Raw genomic sequence first — 23,053 nt, forward strand, 5'->3', positions numbered from 1 at the left:
AATTTGAGGAACTTCTTGTGCCTCAGGCCTCCTTAATTCTGGAACTACAGGTGGCTTTCCATCATTTTGTTAATATTATTGTTTTAGATGAATGCAGTCAGGCCCATCCCCAAAATAGGAATCACTGCCCAAGAAAATGATGTTGGGGGAGGGGGGATGGCGGAGGCTGGTCCTCTAAATGTATATGCAGGCATGATTGTCAGCGTTTGTGTGTGGCTCTTTTGTAAATTTACTACTCTCCTCAAGTCCAAACTGTTGCGAAAATTTGATATCTCACTGTGATTTCACTCAAGTAGAATTGAGGTTTTACTCCATAGCTCTGCACTGCCATGCCTTCTGGAGGAGACTGGGCTGCTCAGAAACGCCCTTCTGCAAACTGTTCTCACAAAGGTATCAGACAGCTGGCACGCAGTTCAAGGTTGGAAAGAGGATGAGTGGAAAGCTGTCTGCGCCGTGCCATACGTACTGCAAACGCTGCTGGTCGCCTCCAGCCTTAGCTGTCAGAACACAGACACTGGGGTGGCCTTCACAGGCTAAAAATGTGTAAGGAGGACCATATCTGAGTGGAAGAGGAAGGCCAAGTTGGCAGGAAGGTAGGGGGCAGTCTCCTGTGGGGAGCAGCCGTCTTGGGGCAGAAGCACAAGGGCAGTTTGAAGTAGAGATCACAAAAACCAGCTCTCACCCAGGACAGAGAGGGCTGGGATGGCCAATGCTTGGTTATTTATGTCAGCAGTGATAGAGTTAAGTGTCTTGTTTTGTTTTGGATTTTGTTTTTTCGAGACAGGGTTTCTCTGTGTAGCCCTGGCTGTCCTGAAACTCACTCTGTAGACCAGGCTGGCCTCGAACTCAGAAATCCGCCTGCCTCTGCCTCCCAGAGTGCTGGTATTACAGGCGTGCGCCACCACCACCCGGCTGAGTTAAGTGTCTTAAGCTAGCTGTAGTGGCACAGGCCTGTTACCCCTGTCTTGAGAGGATAAATCAGGAGTTTTAAGGACACTGGGTTATAAGAAACCTTGTCTCAAAAACCAAAACTGGAAAAAAAAAGAAAAAACAAAAGTGTTTTAAAGAATGTATACTCTGGGGCTGGAAAGATGGCTCAGCAGTTAAGAGCATTGACTGCTCTTCCGGAGGACCTGAGTTCAGTTCCCAGCAACCACATGGTGGCTCACAACCATCCGTAATGGGCATCCAATGCCCTCTTCTGGTGTGTCTGAAGACAACAGACTTACATATATGAAATAAATATGGCCCGAGCAAGTAGGGCCAGAAAAAAGAAAAGAAAAAATAATGCATACTCCATATTGTAGGTAGTGGCAGATTATAGAGATGGATTATGTCTATTTCTGAGAAAATTGATATTGGAGTAACGAATTTTATCACATTCGTTTGGGGGGGTGTGCATATGCCGTGGTAGGGACAGAGGTCAGAACACAGCTTTCTGGAGCATCAAAACTAAGCTTGGCGGATTTGGCAGCTGCTGCTTTTACCAGCTGAGCCATCTTGCCTGCCTGGAAGAATGAATTTAAAGGTTTAAACTGTTGGGAACAGGGATGCCTTAGTTTCTTTTCTGTTGCTGTGACAGAACACCAGGAACAAAGCAACTCATAAAAGAAATTGTTTAATTTGGGACTCATGGTTCTAGAGGGTTTAAAGTCCATGCCGATCATGGTGGGGAGTGTGGCGGCAGCCAGCAGCGGCTGAGCTCAGTCCTGATCTGTAGGCGGAGGCAGAGCTAATTGGGAGTGGCCTGGGTGCTGGAAACCCCAATGAGACCATACCTCAGAGAGACTGCTCCTCCCCAGACAGTTCCACTTCTGAAGGCCAGGCCGCACATTCAGATATGTGAGCATATGGAGCCCATTTATAAGGAATTATTAAGTAGAGTGAAAATGTTGAGTGCTTTGCGGAATAGTTGATAAAGACAACTAAACGTTTTAATATGTAGGTGTTAACTGGTGAGTTCAGCCCAGCTCTCCCAGGTGCATTCGCCTTTTCCTTGTCTTACAGAAGCCCTGCAGAGACCCGTGGCATCTGACTTTGAGCCCCAGGGTCTCAGCGAAGCAGCTCGGTGGAACTCCAAGGAAAACCTTCTTGCTGGGCCCAGCGAAAATGACCCCAACCTGTTTGTGGCGCTCTACGACTTTGTGGCCAGTGGAGATAACACTCTCAGCATCACTAAAGGTAAAGGAGAGATGCAAGCAGGGGGGAGGGTGTAGCTGGAGGGGCTCGCCCTCTACTCCCTGACACGGTACTTTATCGTGCCTGGCCTTAGATGCCGAGGTGCCCCCTGTGTACTCCTGACCAACAGGAAAACAAGATGTGCTGGAGAAAGGTTAGGAAGGAGAGAGTCAGGCACCAACAATATGTCTGTTTGCTCTTTTCTCTAAGGTGAAAAGCTCCGGGTCTTAGGTTATAATCACAATGGGGAATGGTGTGAAGCCCAAACAAAAAATGGCCAAGGATGGGTCCCGAGCAACTACATCACCCCCGTCAACAGCCTGGAGAAACATTCCTGGTATCATGGACCTGTGTCTCGAAACGCTGCCGAGTATCTGCTGAGCAGCGGAATCAACGGCAGCTTCTTAGTGCGGGAGAGCGAGAGCAGCCCTGGCCAGAGGTCCATCTCGCTGCGGTATGAAGGGCGGGTGTACCACTACAGGATCAACACTGCCTCTGACGGCAAGGTGGGTGGCGCCCGACTGGGCCAGCAGGGAACTGACTGATGGGCTGTGGGAAGCGCGGGGATGGAGACGGTAGCCTTGGACGCCAGGTCCAGCAGCAAGGCTCCATCTGGATGCTTTAAGCAGGGTGTGGTGGCGCATGCCTGTAATCCCAGCGAGTGGCCTGACAGAAGGAAGGATCAGGAATTCAAAGCTGTCCTTGGCTACATAGTAAGTTCAAGGGCAGCCTAGGCTGCATGAAGAGCCTGTTTCAAACCAAACAGACAATATTTTAGGAATCTTCCAAGTACATAGCAGGAGTCTCCATTAGTTTCACAAATATATAAGCCATGGGGACGACCTAGCACGACCTAGCACCGCAGCGTCTACACTGGGCGGTGACTTGGCTCCAGGGGTGGCACTCACCTAGCATGACCGTGTGTTCTCTGCAAGCTGCAGTTAACGCAGATACATTCTAGACACACACATATTGTTTGCTTTCGAGAAAGGATCTTGCCATGTAATGCTGGCTTGCCTGGAACTCACTATGTAGCCCAGGCTGGCCTTAACTTGAACAACACTCCAGCCTCTGCTGAGTTACAGTGTGCATCGGCACACGTGGCCTCACTTCTTATGTATGTGTAAGGTCTGTGCATGATTTCAAATGAGAAAAACCAAGGACAATGGAAATTGAGTCTGCCTCCTAGCACAGTCTGCCCACGGTTGCCAGCGCCTGTCAGCGCATCACCCTGTGAAGCAGACACAAGAGTGATGCCTGCACACTGATGCACCTGGCCATTCCCCATGTGACAGGGTATTTTGGAGCTTTTCCCAGTGGCACATTAGCCCTGCCTCTGTCAGTGTCCTGTGGTGGCTTACACCTGAGGCAGGGAGATTGCTGAGTTTGAATACAGCAAGCATGACATAGTGAGCCACAGTGTAAAGATAGCAACAAAACCAGAAAGCGTCAGTGACCTGTTATGTTTGTTTCTCTGCACTGGTGTAAGCATGGGGAGATAAAGGCTGAGCTGAGCAAAGGCTCCACCCCCTTTAAAGCTACACCTGCAGCGCTTACTCCAGCCCTCTCACAGACAGCTCAGGGTCAGCATCACCAGACCACGCACCCCCTCGCTACGCTACTGGATTCATGACATGTGTCATTCTTGCTCCACTTATTAAATTTGCTTTTGTCCTGCTTAGAGAAGTCTGCACGCACTTTCAGGTGTGTGGAGTCTGTGGGTCCTCTGTTGGATTCTAGTGTGAGACTTCAGATAGCTAGCTACAGCCCTGCCCTTGAGTCCGTGTCCAGGGCCAGCACCCTTGGGATCTTTTCAGCATTTTCCCGGCAGCTCATGCATTCATTTGTACCATATGAGCATCTATATATACAACCCTCCTGGAGCTGGCCCTGCAGGCCGGGCTGGCCTGCCCCTGCCCCCAGAGCACAGGGACTACAGTCCTGAGCCGCCGTGCCCACCCACATGCCTCTCCGGATTTTTTTTTTCCAAGTGTTCACACCCTCCTGCCTGTCTCTGGGACAGTGCACTGTAGCGCTGTGGTTTCCGTGCAGAGTCAGTCTGTTACTGGTATGTTTAATTCCTTTTCTCAACACTGACCGGATGCCTAACCAAAAGCGACTTACAGAAAGGAAGGTTTGTATATTTTGGCCTGGTGGTCCTGGTGGGCCTGGCCTATCAGTGTGTGCTGCCGCTTGCTCATATCCCAGAGGATGAAGAAGCAGAAAACAGGGAACACACTGCCTTTCTCTATCCCATTGTCCCGTCCAGGACGCCAGCCCTTGGGTCGGGCTGCCCACATTGACTGGGCGTGATCCTCCCCACCCAGGCCATGCTGGAGACTCTGTCACAGAAACACCCAAGCTGTGCTTCATCAGGGAGTGCCCTGGGTGTTTCCTCATTCTGGCAGGCCAGCCATAGAGCTGCTGCTTATGCCGGGGCGTGCACTGTGGGGTGGTGGCCCTTTGAGAGAGCCCTCCGGGCTACAGAGTGCTTCCCCGGGGCTGACAGCGTGCTCCCATCTGCTTGCTTCTTACGCAGCCAGCCAGGCTGCCTCAGGTTAACCGCTTAGTCCACACTGAGCAAACATTGCTGTCTCATCCCCAGAGGCCTTTAGTCAGCAGTCTCAGCACAGCGCAGCCAGGTGGATCTAAGCGGCAGCTCCGCAGCTTGTGCTTAGGCTAAGTGCTGCTCAGCATGGGGAAGGGTTGCGATCCCTCTGTCTAAGGCTGGTTGGTATGTGCTCAGTGTGGAGAGGCCTCATCTGACAGCTGCTCCCTGCCCCTCCCCGGACAAGGCTCTGCTATCTACTGTCCAAGCACGCAGAGACTTTGGAGACTTCTCAGCCCTTACTGAGGCTTTCTTCTGTAGAGGGTTCATACAGAGCAGCTGCCCTGGGTGGAATCGCGTCCCCAGAGTGGGACACGTGTGTCAGGAGTGGGAGGTCCCTCAGCTCTGGGTGGGATAGTGGGGCTCAGTACTGAAGAATGCACCCCACATAGCTTTGCTTTGATGCAATCCTCTGATTACTAAAGAGAACATTTAAGAATGGTAGGAATCACAGACTGGGACTGATGATGCTTATTTTTATTTCAAAATCAGCCAATACTCAGCCAACAGTAGGTACAGGAGATTCTTCTGTAGGCCCAAAGGATCTGTTTCTGTCCTCCTGACTCTTGTTTCCCTCTCGAGGTGTTCCTGCTTTTCTGAGGTGATCTTGGACAGGGCTTCCTCCTTTCTTGCTTTCCGTTCCTACTCTGCAGCCACAGCTGTGCAGCCTCTGTTCCCAAGAGTCTTGAAGCCTTTCCTTTTTTTGAAGTTTCCCAGCATCCATTGTTTTCATGGTCAGAAGCAATAGGCTGGAGTTAACAGAAATGGAGCCCAGACAGGAAGGGTTGGCCCCAGGGCCTCTAGATTATCTGGGCTCTGCCTTCCCTGGCAGGGAACAGAGCTGTTGCCGCCATGCAGCAGGGTGGGAACTAAAGTGCTTTTGCCTCCAAGAGGGTCTGAGCAGCTCTGAAGACCTGGACTCTAAAGCACAGATGGTGTGTGCCCATGGTGTGGCACCAAGGAGAGTCAGTATGGGGTTTTCTTCATGAACAGGAAGAGGCAGAGCCCTGGCCGGGCATGCTGTCTGCTTGTGGAGCAGGCATAGCACAGAGCAGGGTCCTTACAGTACTAACGTCCCCTGCCTGAGCACACTGGGAATGCCCCGCGCTCATCCTGATCATCACTGAAGTTCTACTCAAAAACTAGAGCGGGCAGTGTGGACATGCAACTCTAGGAACATGGTGGGGATGGAGCCACAGTGCACCTGAGGGCAGCTGGCTGTAATAGTTAAGGACTGAAGCTATAAAAATTTTAGGTTGGAGAATGAACTCAGTCACATGAGAATGAACTCTCTGGGGAGTGGCAGAGGCAGGGAGCTGTCCCCCAAAACCCTACAGAGTGCACTGTCCGTGACCAGCTCTGAGGGGAGGGCTGTGGGTCCCAAGCTTATGTAAGTAAGGCCACCTCACCCCTTCCTTCACCGGCTCATGTCCCGGTCTAACTCACTGTGGCTCCAGAGGCGTTCACACAGCCTCTCCTAGGTGCTCTGAGGTGAGAGAGGGGCCTCCTCAGCCTGGAGGGTCCTGTTGCTCACATGCAGCTTCTCCCAGAGACCAAGCTGTCACACAGGGTGAGGAACATGTCTGGGTAAATCTTGGTTGTCATAGATTTTTATTTTAGTAGAATTATAGATTCAGGTTTGGCCTGCCTGAGTGTAAAAAGTGTGTGTATATCTTCTGGACAAGCAGAAAAGGGAGCTTGCTACCCCCTTGTGGTTATTTCCCTTCAAATGCTGTAATGATCTAATATTAACACTGCAAGCTATAGAAAATATTTGTATATTCTGTATTTTATTGCCACAATGAAGTAACCTGAAGCAACTAATTCGCAGAAACAGTTTTATTTAACTCTTGGTGTGGAAAGCTGAAAATTGAAGCAGTATGGTGCAGGCCCTTGGCCCAGGAGCAGTGGACTAGTGGAGTAGTTAGTCAGCTGAGTGAGGGCAGGAGCAGGCTCCTCCTCCTCCTCGGAGAGTGTCAGGGAGGCCAGGCTCCTCCTGGGGAGGGACGGAAGGCCAGGCTCCTTTGCAGTCTGGAGCAGGAGAGCTCTGGGCTTCCGAGACCACACCATTTAAAGTTTCCCCACCTCAGCACACCACAATGCTGCCTAGAGACCATGTACAGACGTCATGACAGTGGTGCCCAGCATGACTAACAGCCAAAGGTCTGTATCTGCTGTGTGTGTGTGTGTCTTGGGACTCCTCTCCCTCCCTCCCCATGCTCCCTCCCCCCTGCTCCTCCCCCCTCTTATCCAGATATCACCATTGCAGTCACAGCCTGACCCTGTCTTCCCAAGTATCAGCACTGTCAGAGTCCAGCACCTCCACAGCCCTTACTGTGAATTTGCTGCTGGGGCAAGTCAGGTGCTCGATGCTTACTGTGTCCGGAGCCCAGCTGTCCGTGTAGATGTGCATGGGGCAGTTCCTTCCCACAGCACAGCAGCAGGGAACAAAGGTAGCTGCCCTCCCACCAAGTGCTTCTGCCACGCTGTCCCCATGCTGTGGCTCAGAGAAGCCTGAAAGTACTCCCCTCTCAGTCTTCCTGTATCCCATCTTGGAAAAGGCTGTGCTGGCTTCTGGCCTGCAAGGTGCTGACAGAAACATGGCTGGGTGTGGAGCCACACTGTCCTCCACCCTGGTAGTAGCTTCGGATTGGGCACTGAGGAAAAACATTTCATTGGAAGTTAGGGTCTAAAAAGATGTCTCTTCAGGGTTAAGAACACTGGCTGCTGCTCTTCCAGAGGCTCACAGTTCTAATCCCAGCATCCACATGGTGGCTCACAACCACTCTCTGTAACTCTAGTTACTTTTCCTCACCTCTGAGAGCATCAGACATGCGCATGGGGCACATACATACATGTCATACCCATACTCTTAACACAAAAATAATAAAAAATTAATTAAAAGTAATAAAATGGAGATCAAAGGGGGAAAGCTGGGTGGGGTTTCACAGAGGCAGGTGCGCGTGCCCTCGGCTCCTGAGCTTCTGTCGGTAAGTTCTGCCCCTGCTAGAAGAAGCTGCAGGTGACTCTAAACTGTGAAGCCTTTCCCCTAGGGTTTTGCTCTGTGGTGAGGGCTGTCCCCTGTCTCCTCAGCTGTACGTCTCGTCCGAGAGCCGCTTCAACACTCTGGCTGAGCTGGTTCACCATCATTCCACGGTGGCTGACGGGCTAATCACCACACTCCACTACCCAGCTCCCAAGCGCAACAAGCCCACCATCTACGGCGTGTCCCCCAGCTATGACAAGTGGGAGATGGAGCGCACGGACATCACCATGAAGCACAAGCTGGGCGGCGGCCAGTACGGGGAGGTGTACGAGGGCGTGTGGAAGAAGTATAGCCTCACCGTGGCCGTGAAGACCCTGAAGGTGGGTCACAAAGCCTGTGGCTTTGCGGGTGGTGAGCACTGCCCAGTGCCGAGGGTTGGGAAAGGCTAGGCCTTAGTGGACACTTGTCCTGGGGCTGGGTTCTTTCAAAGCTGCTTTCTGTTCTTGTTGGGTGACGTGGAGGCTGCATCTTTAGAGAGTTCTGGGAAAGAAGCACTGAAGCCGAGCTGGAGGAGCGTGAGCTGTGAGTCCCATGTGGACTTGTGTGGGCTGAGAGGAAAGGCACGCGTGTGCTGTCCCGGTGTGCTTGCGTTCTCTCACGTGGCGGGCTTCTGCAAACAAGCGAGTCCTGCTTGTCACTGGACCGTGGCCTTCCTTGGATCACAGGACCACACACCTCTCCACTGTTGACCTGTGTGTAGAGTTTGCAGGTGGTTCACGTTCTTCTTGAATCTGTGTGACCCAAGCTTGTCCCTGTGGTGAGAGTGCCCCCTAGTGTTGAACGCTACTGCTTGCGTGTGCGTGGTTTGGGCGGACTGATGAGAACCTGTGAGTGGCTGCTGTCTGCTGTGGGAGCCTCAAGGGACAGCTCACAGCGCGCTCTGCCAGTGAGAGACAGGAAAACAGAAGCTGGGGCTTCCGGCTGCCATAATAACTGTTTAGAGCAAGACTGCATTCCTTAATTACAGAGTGAAAAGCAGCTTCCCAGCCACCATCTCGAGCATGTCCCCTTCCCTTGGCCCTGTGGCAGACCAGCACTGGGGGAGGAGAGGGGCAGAGGGGCATTGCCTGGGGTACTACTCTTGGGCATTTTCCAAATTCAACTTTTTAAAATGTAATATGAGTTCTTCACATTTGTTTGCCAAACAGGCTCAGTCCTGGGTGCCCACATCATACAGACATGGACAAAACCCCAATACTGGCAGCACAGGGGGTCAGGGCTCTGCCGTGCAGGGAGCAGGCAGTGTCGGTGCACTGGGTAGAAGAGTGTGGACCACTGCTGTGAGGAAGGGCAGAGGCCAGGAGAGACACTGGGAAGCCCTGGCCGAGCAGGAGGAGCCACTGAGAGGCGGGCGCACGGCAGCCCTGCAGAGGGGAGGGCAGAGCACTGGTGACCTGTGTCCAGTGCTGCGGGCCACAGTGTCACGCGCTGGCTCGGAGGGCGAGGCACTGCTGACAGGGATTTACAAACCCAGCAAGAGGGACAGCACGGGGTGTCTAAGATTCAGCAAGGAGGGAAGGATTGTTTGAAACCCTTCAAGAGAGGGCGGCAAGGCCACTCAGTAGGTAAAGTCCGAGCTCGACACCCACATGGTAAGAGAAGAGATCTGATTCCCACCACACGTGTGCCATGACACACGCTCTTCACACAGCACAAACAAATATATGTAAAAATTAGAACATTAAAGAAAGTGAGGGTTACACAGGTGGGAAGCCCTGTCATGGGCAGGATTGCAACTCTACAGCGCAGGAAGTACTCCAGAGTAGGACCTGTTCTGGTGTTTTTGTTTTTGTTTTTTAAAGACTTATTTATTTTATGTATGTGGTGAATACACTGTAGCTGTCTTCAGACACACCAGAAGAGGGCATCAGATCTCATTATAGATGGCTGTGAGCTACCATGTGGTTGCTAGGAATTGAACTCAGGACCTCTGGAAGAACAGACAGTGCTCTTAACCACTGAGCCATCTCTCCAGTCCTCTGGTGTTTATCTTAAGACCTCAGCAAGTTCCCGACAGCCTCATTAGTAGTGTATGCACCACAGTTGGTAAAGAGCAGTGGGGTCTGCTGGGTGGGTACCTCACAGTGACCCCGCATGGCATCTGACCAGAAAGGGCAGGGCACTCACTGGAGAGGTGTTTTAACACACACGTACAACTTGCAAGTAAACTGCCCCACTCTGCCCAGCGCTGCAGGAATCAGGCTCTGCCGTCTGTTCCCCATTTCTCAGATAAGGGGAGTAAAGGATTTTGGCTCTTCACCTCCTTGGCAGAGTTGAGAGCCACACAAATTACAGCATGGCCAGAGTTACTGAGTGTAGTGTAGCCCGAGCTCCGCGTGTGTGATGGACCAGTCCACGCAGCAGCTCCTCAGCTCAAGGTGCTGAGAGAGCGCGTGAGTGCTAAGGCATCACTGTGACTAAGGCTGTGGGAGTGGAGCCCCGAACCAGTGGACTCGGAAGCCCCACTCTTCACCGTCTCCCTCCTTTAAAGTCTTACTCCTCAGACTCCATGAAAAATAAACATAAGCCTCGACTCTGCCCCTAGGAAAACCTTCCTCCACATCCTCTGTCAGTGGCTCTCAGCCTTCCTAATGCTGCAATCCTTAACACGGTTCCTCATGCTGTGGTGACCCTACATACAGTTATTTCATTGCTACTTCAGAACTGTAATTTTGCTAGTTATGAGTTATAAATACCTAATATATAGGATACCTGATATGTGACTCCAAAGGGGTTGCAACCCACAGGTTGAGAAAGACTGTCGTGGACTTCCCTTGCTGGCTATGGCTGTGAAATTCCTCTCGAGAGAGTCCTGCTGGCCTTCGGCAGCCTGACAGAGCATTGCTTTCTCCCATCCTTAACCAGCAGGGGAGGCAAGGCCTGCTTTATAAGGCACTCCCTTCACAGTGAGAAGCCGTATTCGTTAGAAAATTGGTCCTCCTTCCAAACGAATGAGCGGTATGCTTGTTCCAGCCTACAGCCAGAGGTAACAGCTACTGCAATACAGTGTGTGTCCCTGATGCCTCCTGACCAGTCACTGAAAACGAGTCTGGAGGCCGAGGATGTGGCCCCGCTCACAGTGCTTGTCTAGTGTGCACGGAGCCTTGGGCTTCATCACTAGCACAGTCTACAGCTGGAATCTCAGCTCTTGGGAGGTGGGGTCATCACATGAGCCCCAGGGAAGACAGAAGAAAGAAAAGATCCACAGAAGAGTGGGGGTGAGGGTTGTAGGTCAGCAAAACTGACAAGCCATCCTCTTAGCGCCCTATAGCACTGTCTCAAAGTTACCGCTGTTTCCACAAGGGCTGAGCCATGCAGGCCCTGTGAAGAGAGCAGTTGGCCCCTCTTTTCCCGACAAGCATAAGCACAAGGAATAAAGAGTAAAGGAGAATCCTCCAAGCATTACTCTCACCGAAGCCTTCCCAGCTCTGTTTGACTGTATAAAAGGAAAGTGGCTTCAGAAGGATGGGATGAGTTAAAAAAGGCAGAGGAACCTCACAAATTGGAATGAGGAGTTTGTTAAAGATTTGTTTATATATTATGAGTGCTCTATCTGCATGATAGAAGAGACTATCAGATACCATTACACATGATTGTGAGCCACCAAGTGGCTGCTGAGAATTGAACTCAGGATCTCTGGAGGAGCAGCCAGTGCTCTTAACCACTGAGCCATCTCTCCAGCTCCCGGTATTTTATCTTTTAAATTTCAATATTTAAAAACATTAGGTTGCAGTTTAAATGATTAATTGAATCATGTTTAATTCCAGCAGGGGGAGACAAACTCACACTGATTTTTTTTTTTCTGAAAGGAAAAAAAGTCCCCATGATTGCCCCATACATGGTGTGTGTGTGTGTGTGTGTGTGTGTGTGTGTGTGTGTGTGTGTGTGTGTGTGTGTGATGGGATGGAGTCAGACAAGAAGGAATGATTGCACAGAGTGTGAGTGCATGTGTGAGAGACAGTGGGAAGCTATAGTCGCAGCAGGAAGGTGCTTTTGAGTAATTCTGCCTTGAGATCAGGGTCTTCTAGGTCAGGTTAGGGGCTCCACAGCAACTGAGCTTTCTCACGATGAGCCTGTGTGGTTTACTGCGGTGCATTGCTTTAGAACAGAAAGATTTGAATGTTAGAAAGTATCACTGGAGAGTAACCTTGTCAAAACCAGTTGTATTGTGCAGCATTGACCTCGGTTTGGGCGGGCATCCATAGTGTGTCACCAGGTACATCAGAGTGCTGCACACCAGGGCCAGACTGGCTGTCAGGCAGCTGTGGAACAGAAGAGACTTGAAGAACCCAGCAGCCAGTGGTGGGTGGCATGGGATGAATGCCCTCTGCACAGCTGGGCAGACAGCCAGCATGCTGTGGTGTATTAGAGCAGCCCATGTTGTTAGAGAGCAGTAGACAGCATCTCCGTAGTCTTTTAGAACCTGTGTTTGGTGATACTTAGCCATCACACTGGCTGTGGTCATGATTTGCTTCTCAATATGGCTGACCAAAGCAAAAAAGCACCAAGAAAGGGTTGGTCCATCCTCTGGCATGTCACTTCCCTTTCCACAGCAGGAACTGCGGCAGCCATAGTACTAACCATGTCGACAGCTCCACATGTAGCACAGGACAGTGCAGACACGTCCACACTTAGCATGATGTCTGGCAAAGCTGTCTGCCCAGGGAACCAATTTTCATGAAGCCTCCTCCGTACCACACAGGCAGACCCCCTGCAGACACTACATGACCTGCTCTCCTCCTTGCCTTGTTCTTGCAGCTAGGGCGCCCCTGCCACTCAGTGTTGCTGCTTCCTGTTTATGGTAGCTGATTCAAAGGAACAGTGACTTAGGTTCAAGGAGGGTGAAGAGCGTAGACCACAGCCCTTCAGACTCAGCTGGGAAGGTAGAGAGTGGTCTGCCCATCTCTGGCCCTGTGTTGTGTGACCTACACAGATGATTCTATGAGTCATCAGAGGATCTGCTGGTGAGACTGATTTAGAATCTGGGTGATTGACCCCCTAGTCAGTGGTGATTGCTTCATTAGGTGCTCATGACGTTGCATACCTAAGTAGCTCAGGGTCTTCTGCCAGTGTGAGGCATTCTGGAAAGGGCCTCTCAAGCCTGTTCCATTTCAGATTCTTCACAGTTTCCTCTTTAATTTTAAGGGTGTTAGATCGGGAAGTAAACATTAGTTGTAGAAATAGTTCTGTAGTGTTTGCACATCTCTCCAAGACCCCACAGAAGATGCAAGCGGCAATACTGGGCGGCTCTGACCCATGGGCCCATTGACTCACTGGGCCAGACAGAATACCTGACAGGAACATCTTAAGGGAGAAAAGATCCAACTTGGCTCATGGCGTCAAAGGCTTCAGTCCATCACTGCAGAAAGTATAGCAGAGAGGCTTGGTCCATGGTGGCAGGAGTGTGTGGTGAAGTTGTTCCCGTGATTGTAACCCAGGAAGAGAAGAGCTGCTCTAGAACCAGAGACTGGGGCTGACCTCTAGAGACCTGTCCATACTGAGCTCCCAGGCAAGCCCCGCCTCCTGAAGGTTCCATAGCTCCCCACCGTTACTCCATCACCTGTGGAGCAGTCATTCACAGCATGAGAACTGGCCCCTCAGGAGTCTTCACATCACCAGGACAAGACTCCTTGAGTTTCTCAAGGGCAGTTAACCAATGTTCATCAGAAGCGTGGCCTGGGCTGAGTGGGGGTTGCCATGCTGTTTGCTAAGCCCTTGAAGCTGCATCTGCCCTCTCAGACACCTCCTTGCTAAATGAATCTCATGAATCTGAACTTGCTTTCTCAGGAGGACACGATGGAGGTGGAGGAGTTCCTGAAGGAAGCCGCGGTGATGAAGGAGATCAAACACCCTAACCTGGTGCAGCTGCTAGGTAACCAAGCCCAGCCTCAGAAGAGGGGCCACCAGGGCTGCTGTGAAGGGCTCTGTTCCACATGTCTGCTCAGTGGCCATCACTTCCTGATAGGGAGAAGCAAGTGTTTGGGGGCATGCGGGGAGGCCAGACAATGCTTGTCTGCTCAGTCCCTCCTTCCACCGTCATGTGGGTTCCCGGCTCAGGCCTGCGAGGCAAGTGCTTTTAGTCACTGAGCCCTCCTACCAGGCCAGGAGCCCTTTCTTCTGACTTTCCTAGGGCTCCTTCCCCTGAGCCACATGTGAAGCCTCCATGTCTGTTGTCAGGGGTGTGTACCCGGGAACCTCCGTTCTACATCATCACTGAGTTCATGACCTATGGGAACCTGTTGGACTACCTGAGGGAGTGTAACCGGCAGGAGGTGAGCGCCGTGGTGCTGCTCTACATGGCCACACAGATTTCATCAGCCATGGAGTACCTGGAGAAGAAGAACTTCATCCACAGGTAGGGCTGGGCAAAGCAGAGGGACCCAACTGTGGGGTCTTAGGGCTTAGCCCCCCAGCCTTGGTCCTGGCAACTCACTAGCCCGCGAGACGAAGGCAGACGCAAGTGCCCGACGTAAGCACTGCTTGCGGCTGGCGGGACTAAGTGCTTCAGGCCCGAGGCCTGGGCCAGTGGAGCAGCTAATCCCCGGGGAGGGAAGGGTTTCATTTCTGAGCCATTTCGGATTTGTGGAATATTAAATGAAATTCATAAAAGACCTTCCTCCTGATAATCTTGGTTCCCTCTGAAACGGAGCATTCCGGAGGCCAGCACTCAGTCACTAAAGCCTCTCTCTGACTGGGCTCAGCGTCATTGTGTGGCTTTTCCTCCTTCTCTTTGTGTTTCCTTGTCCACCAGCTGTCACTGGGCTTGGGAACGTTTCCATGGCTGGGGAATTCTACACATGCAAGCTGGTTGCTGTTTTTAAAACCCTGAGTGTTTTGACCTTCAAGTATGCCACAATTATCTGAGTTTGCATGCTTTGCTGGTGGAAATGGCTTCCTAGCAGAGTGACCCCTGTGCAGGAGGGAGCCTGACAGGCTTGGCCCAGCTCCGCCATGCAAGATGTTCTCCACGCCACTGTGGTGACCTTTCCTACCCAATTAACTCAAGTGTGAAACCTCGACATGAGATTTCATAGCCAGGAATAAGTAGCGTGTGTGAAATGCTGGCAGCCCCTCGGAAGACAGATCTTTTTCTGCTCCACGAGAGCCCAATCCAAATGCTCCTGTCGCTCAGCAAAGTGTAGCCTCTGATGCTGCAAATTGAGATTTCCTGACTTCTGGCTCGCCTTGCATGGCCAGCTCCGTCCCCTCCATTCACACACTAAAGTGCCTTACCAAAAATCCTATTAGGCACAACTCGTGTGTGTTTAATTTCTCTCCCATTGCTGGTGATCAGGCTGTATCGTGCAGTCGTTGCCCTGAGCTGCCTCATCCTCTTATTCCTCGGTTCCCAGATGCCTCAGGACTTCATGGTTAACATCCATGAACCAAAGATTAGACCCTTCCTCCCGTGAAGACCCAGGAGGTGATTATTTGGGAGAGTTTTTCACATGCACTTGAGTCAACATCAGGAAGCCAGAGAAAAGGAGGGAGATCACATAGGACACCCTGTTACTGTCTTCATTTTATGGGTGAGGTAGTTAACATGCTGCAGGTCATGGGGCAGGACCCCCATTGCCACCCTGTCTGCTCGTAGCCAGACTGGAGTCTATTTGCTGAGGGACTGTTGCTCCACAGCAGGGCATTTGAAAGCTTCCGAGACTACACTCCGTCTTTTTTTGTCAGCTTCAGAGCTGTCAATAATAGGGGAGCTGCACAGCTGGGGAGTGAGCCAGGAGCACCCACAGATGACCCTTTCCTTCCTCAGAGACCTTGCTGCCCGGAACTGCCTGGTAGGGGAAAACCACTTGGTGAAGGTGGCTGATTTCGGCCTGAGCAGGTTGATGACAGGGGACACCTACACGGCCCATGCTGGAGCCAAATTCCCCATCAAGTGGACCGCACCTGAGAGCCTGGCCTACAACAAGTTCTCCATCAAGTCAGATGTCTGGGGTAAGGGCATCCTGGGCAGTCCTGGCCAGGGTTCCCTCTGTGTCACTGGCTCATTACTGCTGTACCTCCATCTCCCCGCCACTTCTGCACCCTGGTTCTGGTTTGGTTTAAACTCCTTTTTCCTCTTTTCTTTAAAGAGAAAAGCAAGAGTGACTTCTAGAATAATCTAGAATAGCACCTCCTTCAGGTCTTCTTTCCGTATTTGCTGCTTGGATTTGATGATGTAATGGACCCTGCGGGCAGCACCTAGAATCATAGTCTCTGCAGGAAAGATGGTTGCTTTGGTTTTGGGCTATAAACAGGGCACTGCATCTGGGAGTGTCACCTGTTGTTTAACTTTTGAAAGAACGGTTTTGTTTTGTTTTTCTAAGATGGGGTCTTAGTAGGGACACAACTCCAACTGTCAGGGAAATCAATCTGTAGATAGGCTGGCCTTGAACTCAGAAATCCACCTGCCTCTGCCTCTGCCTCTGCCTCTGCCTCTGCCTCTGCCTCTGCCTCTGCCTCTGCCTCTGCCTCTGCCTCTGCCTCCCCAGTGCTGGGATTAAAGGTATGCACCACAATGTCCATCTTTAAGAACTTGTCATGCCAAGGGTGACCAAAGAAGGTGGAGTTGTGTAGTGAGCCCTGTGCCCTGCCTATTCCCTTGGCTCTTGTTATTTTAAAGCAAATCCCAGACATACTATTTTGTACACACTCATTTCAGTATTTGCTTCACCTGGGAGCAGATGCGGCTCCCTCACTACAGTGATGTTTTCTAAGTATCTCTAGCCACTGTGTCTGCCGTCACTGATTGAATTTCCCTGCTGTTCATTTATTGATAAACTCTGTCACCTTTCCATTAGACTTTCTAGATTCTAGACTTTGTTCATTGTGTCTCTGTGCTGTGATCTGTTCTGTGCCTCTGGCTTCTGTCTTCTTAGAAGCTGCAGTCAGACCTGGGTAGCTGCTGGCATTTGAGCCGACTTTTCTTTCATTAAGTACACTAGCAGAGGTGGATGCTTTTAGCTTGGTTGATCCATGATGCTTCATTTTTTTCTCCCTCTAGTACAGTGCTTCTCAACCTGTGGGTCATAAACACTTTGGCAACCTTCTATCTCCAAAAATATTTACATTATAATCCATAACAGTAGCAAAATCACAGTTATGAGGTAGCAATGAAAATAATTTTGTGCTTGGGGTTGCCACAGCATTAGGAAGGTTGAGAAACCGCTGCACTGCAGGGCTATGGTATAGCAGTGGTTGATGACCAGTGGTGGCTCGCTTGGGGCTGTCTGTCATGTGGTCAGGCTCCAACTCCTTTCTTCCATACTCAGTTAGCCATGGAGTATAAAAGGAGAGCATCTGTGTGCTTGGTTGTCCAGTGCTGGTCCTGGTGTAGGAGGTGGGTTCAGAGCTGCCTCTCATGACTCTCACTTTTCCAAGTGCCCTGTGGTGGCAGCAGGTGGATTTGCTAGTCTTCTGTGGTATTGCTCTGAGCTCTGTGTTGACACATCCCTGTGTTGCACGGTACTGTGGTTCTTCTCCTCGTCTTTGGCCATCTCCTTCCTTGTCCTTTTGACAGTAACCTGTGTAGTCTTCTGTAATATCTGTGCTCTGAGGAATGACAAGAAAGTCCAGGTTTCTTCCCTGTCCCAGATCTGAGTTGCCTGTTTTTCTAAGGAATCCTGGTTCTGTTAGTGGGAAGAAGAATACCAAGACTTGGAGAGTTCACAAGATTTTTACAAACTGTTTCAAACTGGAAGGCACTTTGGAGATAATCTCACCCACCTAGAAACAACCCATGGCCTGACAGACATGGCTACACAGTCACAGAGCTATGATCAGAACATGGCAGCTGACTTAGAGCCTTGTGCCCCAGGAGGCTCACCTTCCCATCTCTCCCTTACATGCTTTAGTGTAGCCTGAGGAAGCAGCTTTGCTCTGTCCGACCTTTCCTGGCCTTTTTCATGGAGAGCCTGGTAAATGTTGATGCTGGGACTGCTGTACAGGTCACTCTGCTGCATGGTGTGAAGAGTGCCTGTACATCCTGTGTGTGTGTGTGTGTGTGTGTGTGTGTGTGTGTGTGTGTGTGTGTGTTAAATGTCGATGCTGGGACTGCTGTACAGGTCACACTGCTGCATGGTGTGAAGAGTGCCTGTACATCCTCTGTGTGTGTGTGTGTGTGTGTGTGAGAGAGAGAGAGAGAGAGAGAGAGAGAGAGAGAGAGAGAGAGAGTGAGTGTGTGTGTGTGAGAGAGAGTGTGTGAGAAAGAGTGTGTGTGTGAGAGAGAGAGTGTGTGTAAGAAAGAGTGAGTGAGAGAAAGAGTGAGTGTGTGTATGAGAATGTGTGTGTGTGAGAGAGAGAGAGAGAGAGAGAGAGAGTGAGAGAAAGAGTGAGTGTGTGTGTGAGTGAGAGAGAGAGAAAGAGTGAGTGTGTGTGTGATATGTTTGTTTGGGTGTGAGCATGCTATGCCACACGTGTGACTTTCAGAGGACAACTTCTCTCCTTCCACCTTTATGCTGAGTTCCAGGATTGAAAGGTCATTAGGTTTGTGCAGAATGCCACCTCACTGACCAATGCCTCACACACCCTGATGTCTTCCTCTCCCTTCTTTCTTTCAGCATTTGGAGTATTGCTCTGGGAAATTGCTACCTATGGCATGTCACCTTACCCAGGAATTGACCTGTCTCAGGTTTATGAGCTGCTGGAAAAAGACTACCGCATGGAACGCCCTGAAGGCTGCCCGGAGAAGGTCTACGAGCTCATGCGAGCGTGTGAGCGTCCCCAGCCCATTCAGAAAGCCTTTCCAGGGGCCTCTGCCCTCTGCCCATGTTCCCAGGCCATTCATGGAGTCTGGCCTTTGGGTGTCTTTCAGTGCATTCATTTACAGATAAAATACTTATGAGTTGTTTTTGTTTACCTTTGGGAGAGATATTTTTGCTTGGTTTTTGTTTTGGACCAGGGTCTTGTTATATAGCCCTGGCTACATAGTGACTCCTGCTTGAATGTCACAAGCTCTAGGCTCACAGCCATGAGCCACCATGCCCAGGTCATTTAATTTTTTTAAGCATAAAAAGAATTACATGGATGCCAAACCTGGGTATTATTAATAGACACAGATTCCTAGGTCTTGCTTCCAAATACCTGGCTATAAATTGTTCCAGGTGATAGAATTCTGGCGTCTCTATCATGTGAGTGAGTGTGTGTATCCATGTGGTGTGTTTGTGTACATGGTTGTATCATGTTCATATGATCATTCCTTTTTCTTCTTAGTGTCTTAGAGATACTGTTCCTGTCCTTGTCTTTAGACCCTCCTCCCCTGCCACCTTTAGTCAGTGCTGCCGTCTAGCATCTCAGTTAATGGTTTGAGACATCCACTCCTGTTACACATTTGTTTGCTTTACATTTTTAATTAATTAATTTATTTTTTTACGGGAGCATGCACTCTCTTATCTGTGTGGGTCCCAGTGATCAAGCTCAGCCTCAGTCTCGGCAGGCAGAGCACACGTCTTGCTTGTCACCTGTGTTTGCTACTGTATATAAGGCAGAGAGACACTTACTTACCCTTGTCTCTGCACGTAGCACTGATATCTCTAAAAGCGTTGGTTCAGAGGTTCTATGCTGTGGATAAAGTTATCATCTAGCAGAAGGTTGTAGCAGTTTATACTCCGCCAAGTCCTCACTGATGTGCCAAAGCATCGTCCTTGTTATCTTTTTTTGGATTTGGTTTCTTCGAGACAGGGTTTCTCTGTGTAGCCCTGGCTGTCCTGGAACTCACTTTGTACACCAGGCTGGCCTCGAACTCAGAAATCCGCCTGCCTCTGCCTCCCAGAGTGCTGGGATTAAAGGCGTGTGCCATCACCACCTGGCCTTTTTTAAGTTTTTGTTTTATGTATATGGTTTTGCCTACATGTATGTCTGTACATCATATATGTGTCTGGTAATGATGGAGGCCAGAAGAGGGCATTATGTCCCCAGGAGCTGGTGTTACAGATGGTTGAGTTCCATGAGTGTTAGGAACTCAGCCTGGGTCCTGTGCAAGAGCAACAAAAGCAGCAAGAGAGACCCGTGAGTCTGTGCTCAGAAGGATGGTAGACTCTGATCACATCAGTAAGGAGGCCGAGACAGGCTCTTCCTTGTTAACTCCCTGTCTATCAGTGGGCTTTGGAGAAATGTTTATAGATGCAGTTTTTATTGTCGGTGTCTCTGGAGTTTTGCGAGCCATTTTTCTGCCTGTATATAATGTCTTCTTAAATCCTTAGTGTCTGTCATAGGACACAGGAGCATTTGCCATTTTAGCTTGTCACAGCATCAGCTGTCAGCAGGCTTGGAATGATCTCTCATGTCCAGACTGGTGCTTGGGGACGGCTAGTCCAGGTTTGCTAGCAGTGCTCTCCAGCTGCTCTGACAGGGGTCTTCTCTGTCCAGGTTGGCAGTGGAACCCCTCTGACCGGCCCTCCTTTGCTGAAATCCACCAAGCCTTTGAAACCATGTTCCAGGAATCCAGTATCTCAGACGGTAAGATTCCTCCCAGGGGCCTGCGATGGGTTGAGAAGTTGGGTTGGGGTTACACAAGCCTTCACTTGAGTCCTAGTGAGAGTGCCCACCAGGTGCCAGACAACTCTTGGGTGGTGGCTCTATGTCAGGTGCAGTCACACAACGTTCAAGAACGTGCTAAGAGCTGTTTCTTCAGCATTGTATTCCTTTTCTCTAACAGCATAGATCTTAAGAAAAAGAGAATCCCAGGAACCGGAGAGCTAACATAGTGGCTAAGAGGACGTGGGGTCAGTTCCCAGCACCCAAATGATGGTAGCTCACACACCAGTCACAGAGGATCCAGTACCCCTTTCTGGCCTCTGCACCCATGTAGTTATATAGACATACATGCAGGCAGAACACCATACACATACAAAAAATAACTTAAAATTTGTATAAATTAGGAACAAAGCAAAGGAAAAGAATCCTTTTCAGTATGGCCCCTCTGCTGATGACTGTGGCTGTCTGTGTGATCCTTAGAGGTGGAGAAGGAGCTGGGGAAGCGAAGCCTGAGAGGAACTGCTGGGAGCATGCTGCAGGCCCCAGAGCTGCCCACCAAGACCAGAACCTGCCGGAGAGCGGCCGAGCAGAGAGATGCGCCTGACCCCCCTGAGCCGCCCCACGCGAGGGGCCCGGGAGAAAGCGGTATGTCTGCCCTTCCCAGCCCTCAAGCCAGACAGGTGAACAAAAGCTGTCCGTGGAGCTGGCACGGAAGGGCAGCAGTCCCTCCTCGGGTCCAGCCCAGGGAGAAAGATTCGCCTCTTGCCCAAGGGAGCCTTTCAGTAGTTGCTTAGACAAGCCGAAAGCTGGGACACTTGCCAAAACCACGCCCATCTCTGCATGTGCTCTTCACAGCCCCGTGGGCCCCTTCGGGGCAGTCACAGCACTAAAGGACATGGAGCTGTCAGAGCAGCTGGGCTGAGGCAGCACTGGGTTCCTTGTGGTTCTGGAAAGGCTGTCCTCTTAAACTGTTTCCAGGCTCAGCCTGGGCAGTGGGACTGGGTCAGGAGGTGCCTGGAGATGTACAGGGATAGTGCGGACAGCCAGTGTCTGTGGCTTCCTGCATGCCAGCCGTGGTGCCCTGATAGGGACAGGAGAAGAGTCTTCTCTCCTGCAGACCCACTGCAGGAGAGGGTGTGTGTGCAATGATGGTACCTGAATTCAAAAAAGCCCTCCGGTCTCCCATCATGGGCTGATGGCCCGTCGGCCTGGTAGAATGGGACCAGGCAAGGCAAAGTTTGATTCTGATAGAAATTCATAAGAGTCATTTACTCAGCAGAAGGCACAGTTCTGTTTTTTTAAACAGTTGTGATTCTAAACTCATACTCCTACTGAAGTAGGATGGTCAAACCCGCAGAACAACTAAGAGAACTCTGGGAGCTGTCTTAGCCAGGGCCACTGTCGCCGCGGTGAAGCACCATGACTAAAGCAGCTGTGGGAGGAGAGCGGTTCCTTAGCTCACACTTCCACATTACAGAGTCATCAAGAAGTCAGCACAGGAGCTTGAGCAGGGCAGGAACCTGCAGCAGGAGCTGGTGCAGAGGCCATGGAGGGCGCTGCTCACTGGGCTGCTTCCTTATAGAACCTATGACCACCCTGGGGACGGTGCCAGTCACAGCGCGCTGGGCCCACCCCATCCGTCACTAATTTAAAAAGGGCTCTACAGGCTTGTCCACGGCCGGGTCGATGGAGGCTTTTCCTCAAGTGAGGCTTTCTCTTCTCAGATGACTGGAGCTGTGTCATAAAGCAATCCAGCACACAGGGCCAAAGGAGCGTGCTCGGAAGGTTTGCCACGAACGAGGGGAGGCTGGGTGCGAAGCAGCTGCTGAGCAGTTGTAGCCACACATGCCAACACATATCTGTAACTCCTCAGAGACGGAGGGTGGCGGCAGGAGAACCCTCAGAAACTTAAGGGCCAGCTAGCCTTGCACACGCAGCAAGACCAAAGGCTGCCGCGGGAGCATGGCTAGGGAAAGCCGGCGATGAGCACACGTGTGTGGCTCTTCCTGTCAGTGTCATTACGGGAGTTTCCAGTAGTCATCCTGGTGAGCCAGCAGTGCCCTGGTTGTGCTCTGGGTGTGGCTCTGTGTCCCCCGGAGTCTCCACCTTCTTCAGTAGGACTGCAGTGCGGAGAGGTCCTCTGCAGACCTCGCTCTGATGCTCACCTCTGCTAGTCTTAGGACAGATGCACAGGCTCGCTGGGTCCTAGAGGCTGGGGGAAGGAAGCCTCTGTAGTTGGCCGCAGCACCTGGCAGCACAAAGGCTTTTGTTTGTTTGGTTTTTCAAGACAGGGTCTCCTGTGTAGCCCTGGCTGTTCTGGAACTCACTCTGTAGACCGGGCTGGCCCTGAACTCAAGATATCTGCCTCTGAGGGCTGGGGTGCAGCCACCTCGGCCCAGCTATGTCACTCATATTTTAAATAAATCCACGTGAAGGTTTTGTTTTTTGTTTTTGTTTTTTCGAGACAGGGTTTCTCTGTGTAGCCCTGGCTGTCCTGGAACTCACTCTGTAGACCAGGCTGGCCTCGAACTCAGAAATCCACCTGCCTCTGCCTCCCAAGTGCTGGGATTAAAGGCGTGCACCACCACTGCCTGGCCCACGTGAAGTTTTATAAAGGCATCTTTCCCTGTTTGTCACAGCAGCTGATTGTCATGCCCCCATAGGACAGCTGACGTTGGAGGGACTCCACAACTTTAATAGGTTTCAGGATGAGGAATGCAGGGTCGTCCCAGCCCTTGCCCCTCTGGGATTGG

At 51.0% G+C, this 23,053-nt stretch overlaps 1 protein-coding gene across 2 annotated transcripts in view; it reads left to right on the forward strand.

Moving 5' to 3' along the window:
- Window positions 1–23,053, forward strand: part of Abl1 (ABL proto-oncogene 1, non-receptor tyrosine kinase) — a 113,489-nt gene that overhangs the window by 86,986 nt on the left and 3,450 nt on the right. For both annotated transcript variants that reach the window (XM_052182136.1, XM_052182137.1), the window contains exons 2-10: window positions 2,008–2,181; window positions 2,389–2,684; window positions 7,880–8,152; window positions 13,620–13,704; window positions 14,010–14,187; window positions 15,598–15,782; window positions 18,386–18,538; window positions 20,193–20,282; window positions 20,781–20,945. In XM_052182136.1, the coding sequence (XP_052038096.1) occupies window positions 2,008–2,181; window positions 2,389–2,684; window positions 7,880–8,152; window positions 13,620–13,704; window positions 14,010–14,187; window positions 15,598–15,782; window positions 18,386–18,538; window positions 20,193–20,282; window positions 20,781–20,945 (1,599 nt within the window). The remainder of the gene's footprint in view (window positions 1–2,007; window positions 2,182–2,388; window positions 2,685–7,879; window positions 8,153–13,619; window positions 13,705–14,009; window positions 14,188–15,597; window positions 15,783–18,385; window positions 18,539–20,192; window positions 20,283–20,780; window positions 20,946–23,053) is intronic.

Source organism: Apodemus sylvaticus, chromosome 5 (genome assembly GCF_947179515.1).
Source record: "Apodemus sylvaticus chromosome 5, mApoSyl1.1, whole genome shotgun sequence".
NCBI classification, from domain to species: Eukaryota; Metazoa; Chordata; class Mammalia; order Rodentia; family Muridae; genus Apodemus; species Apodemus sylvaticus.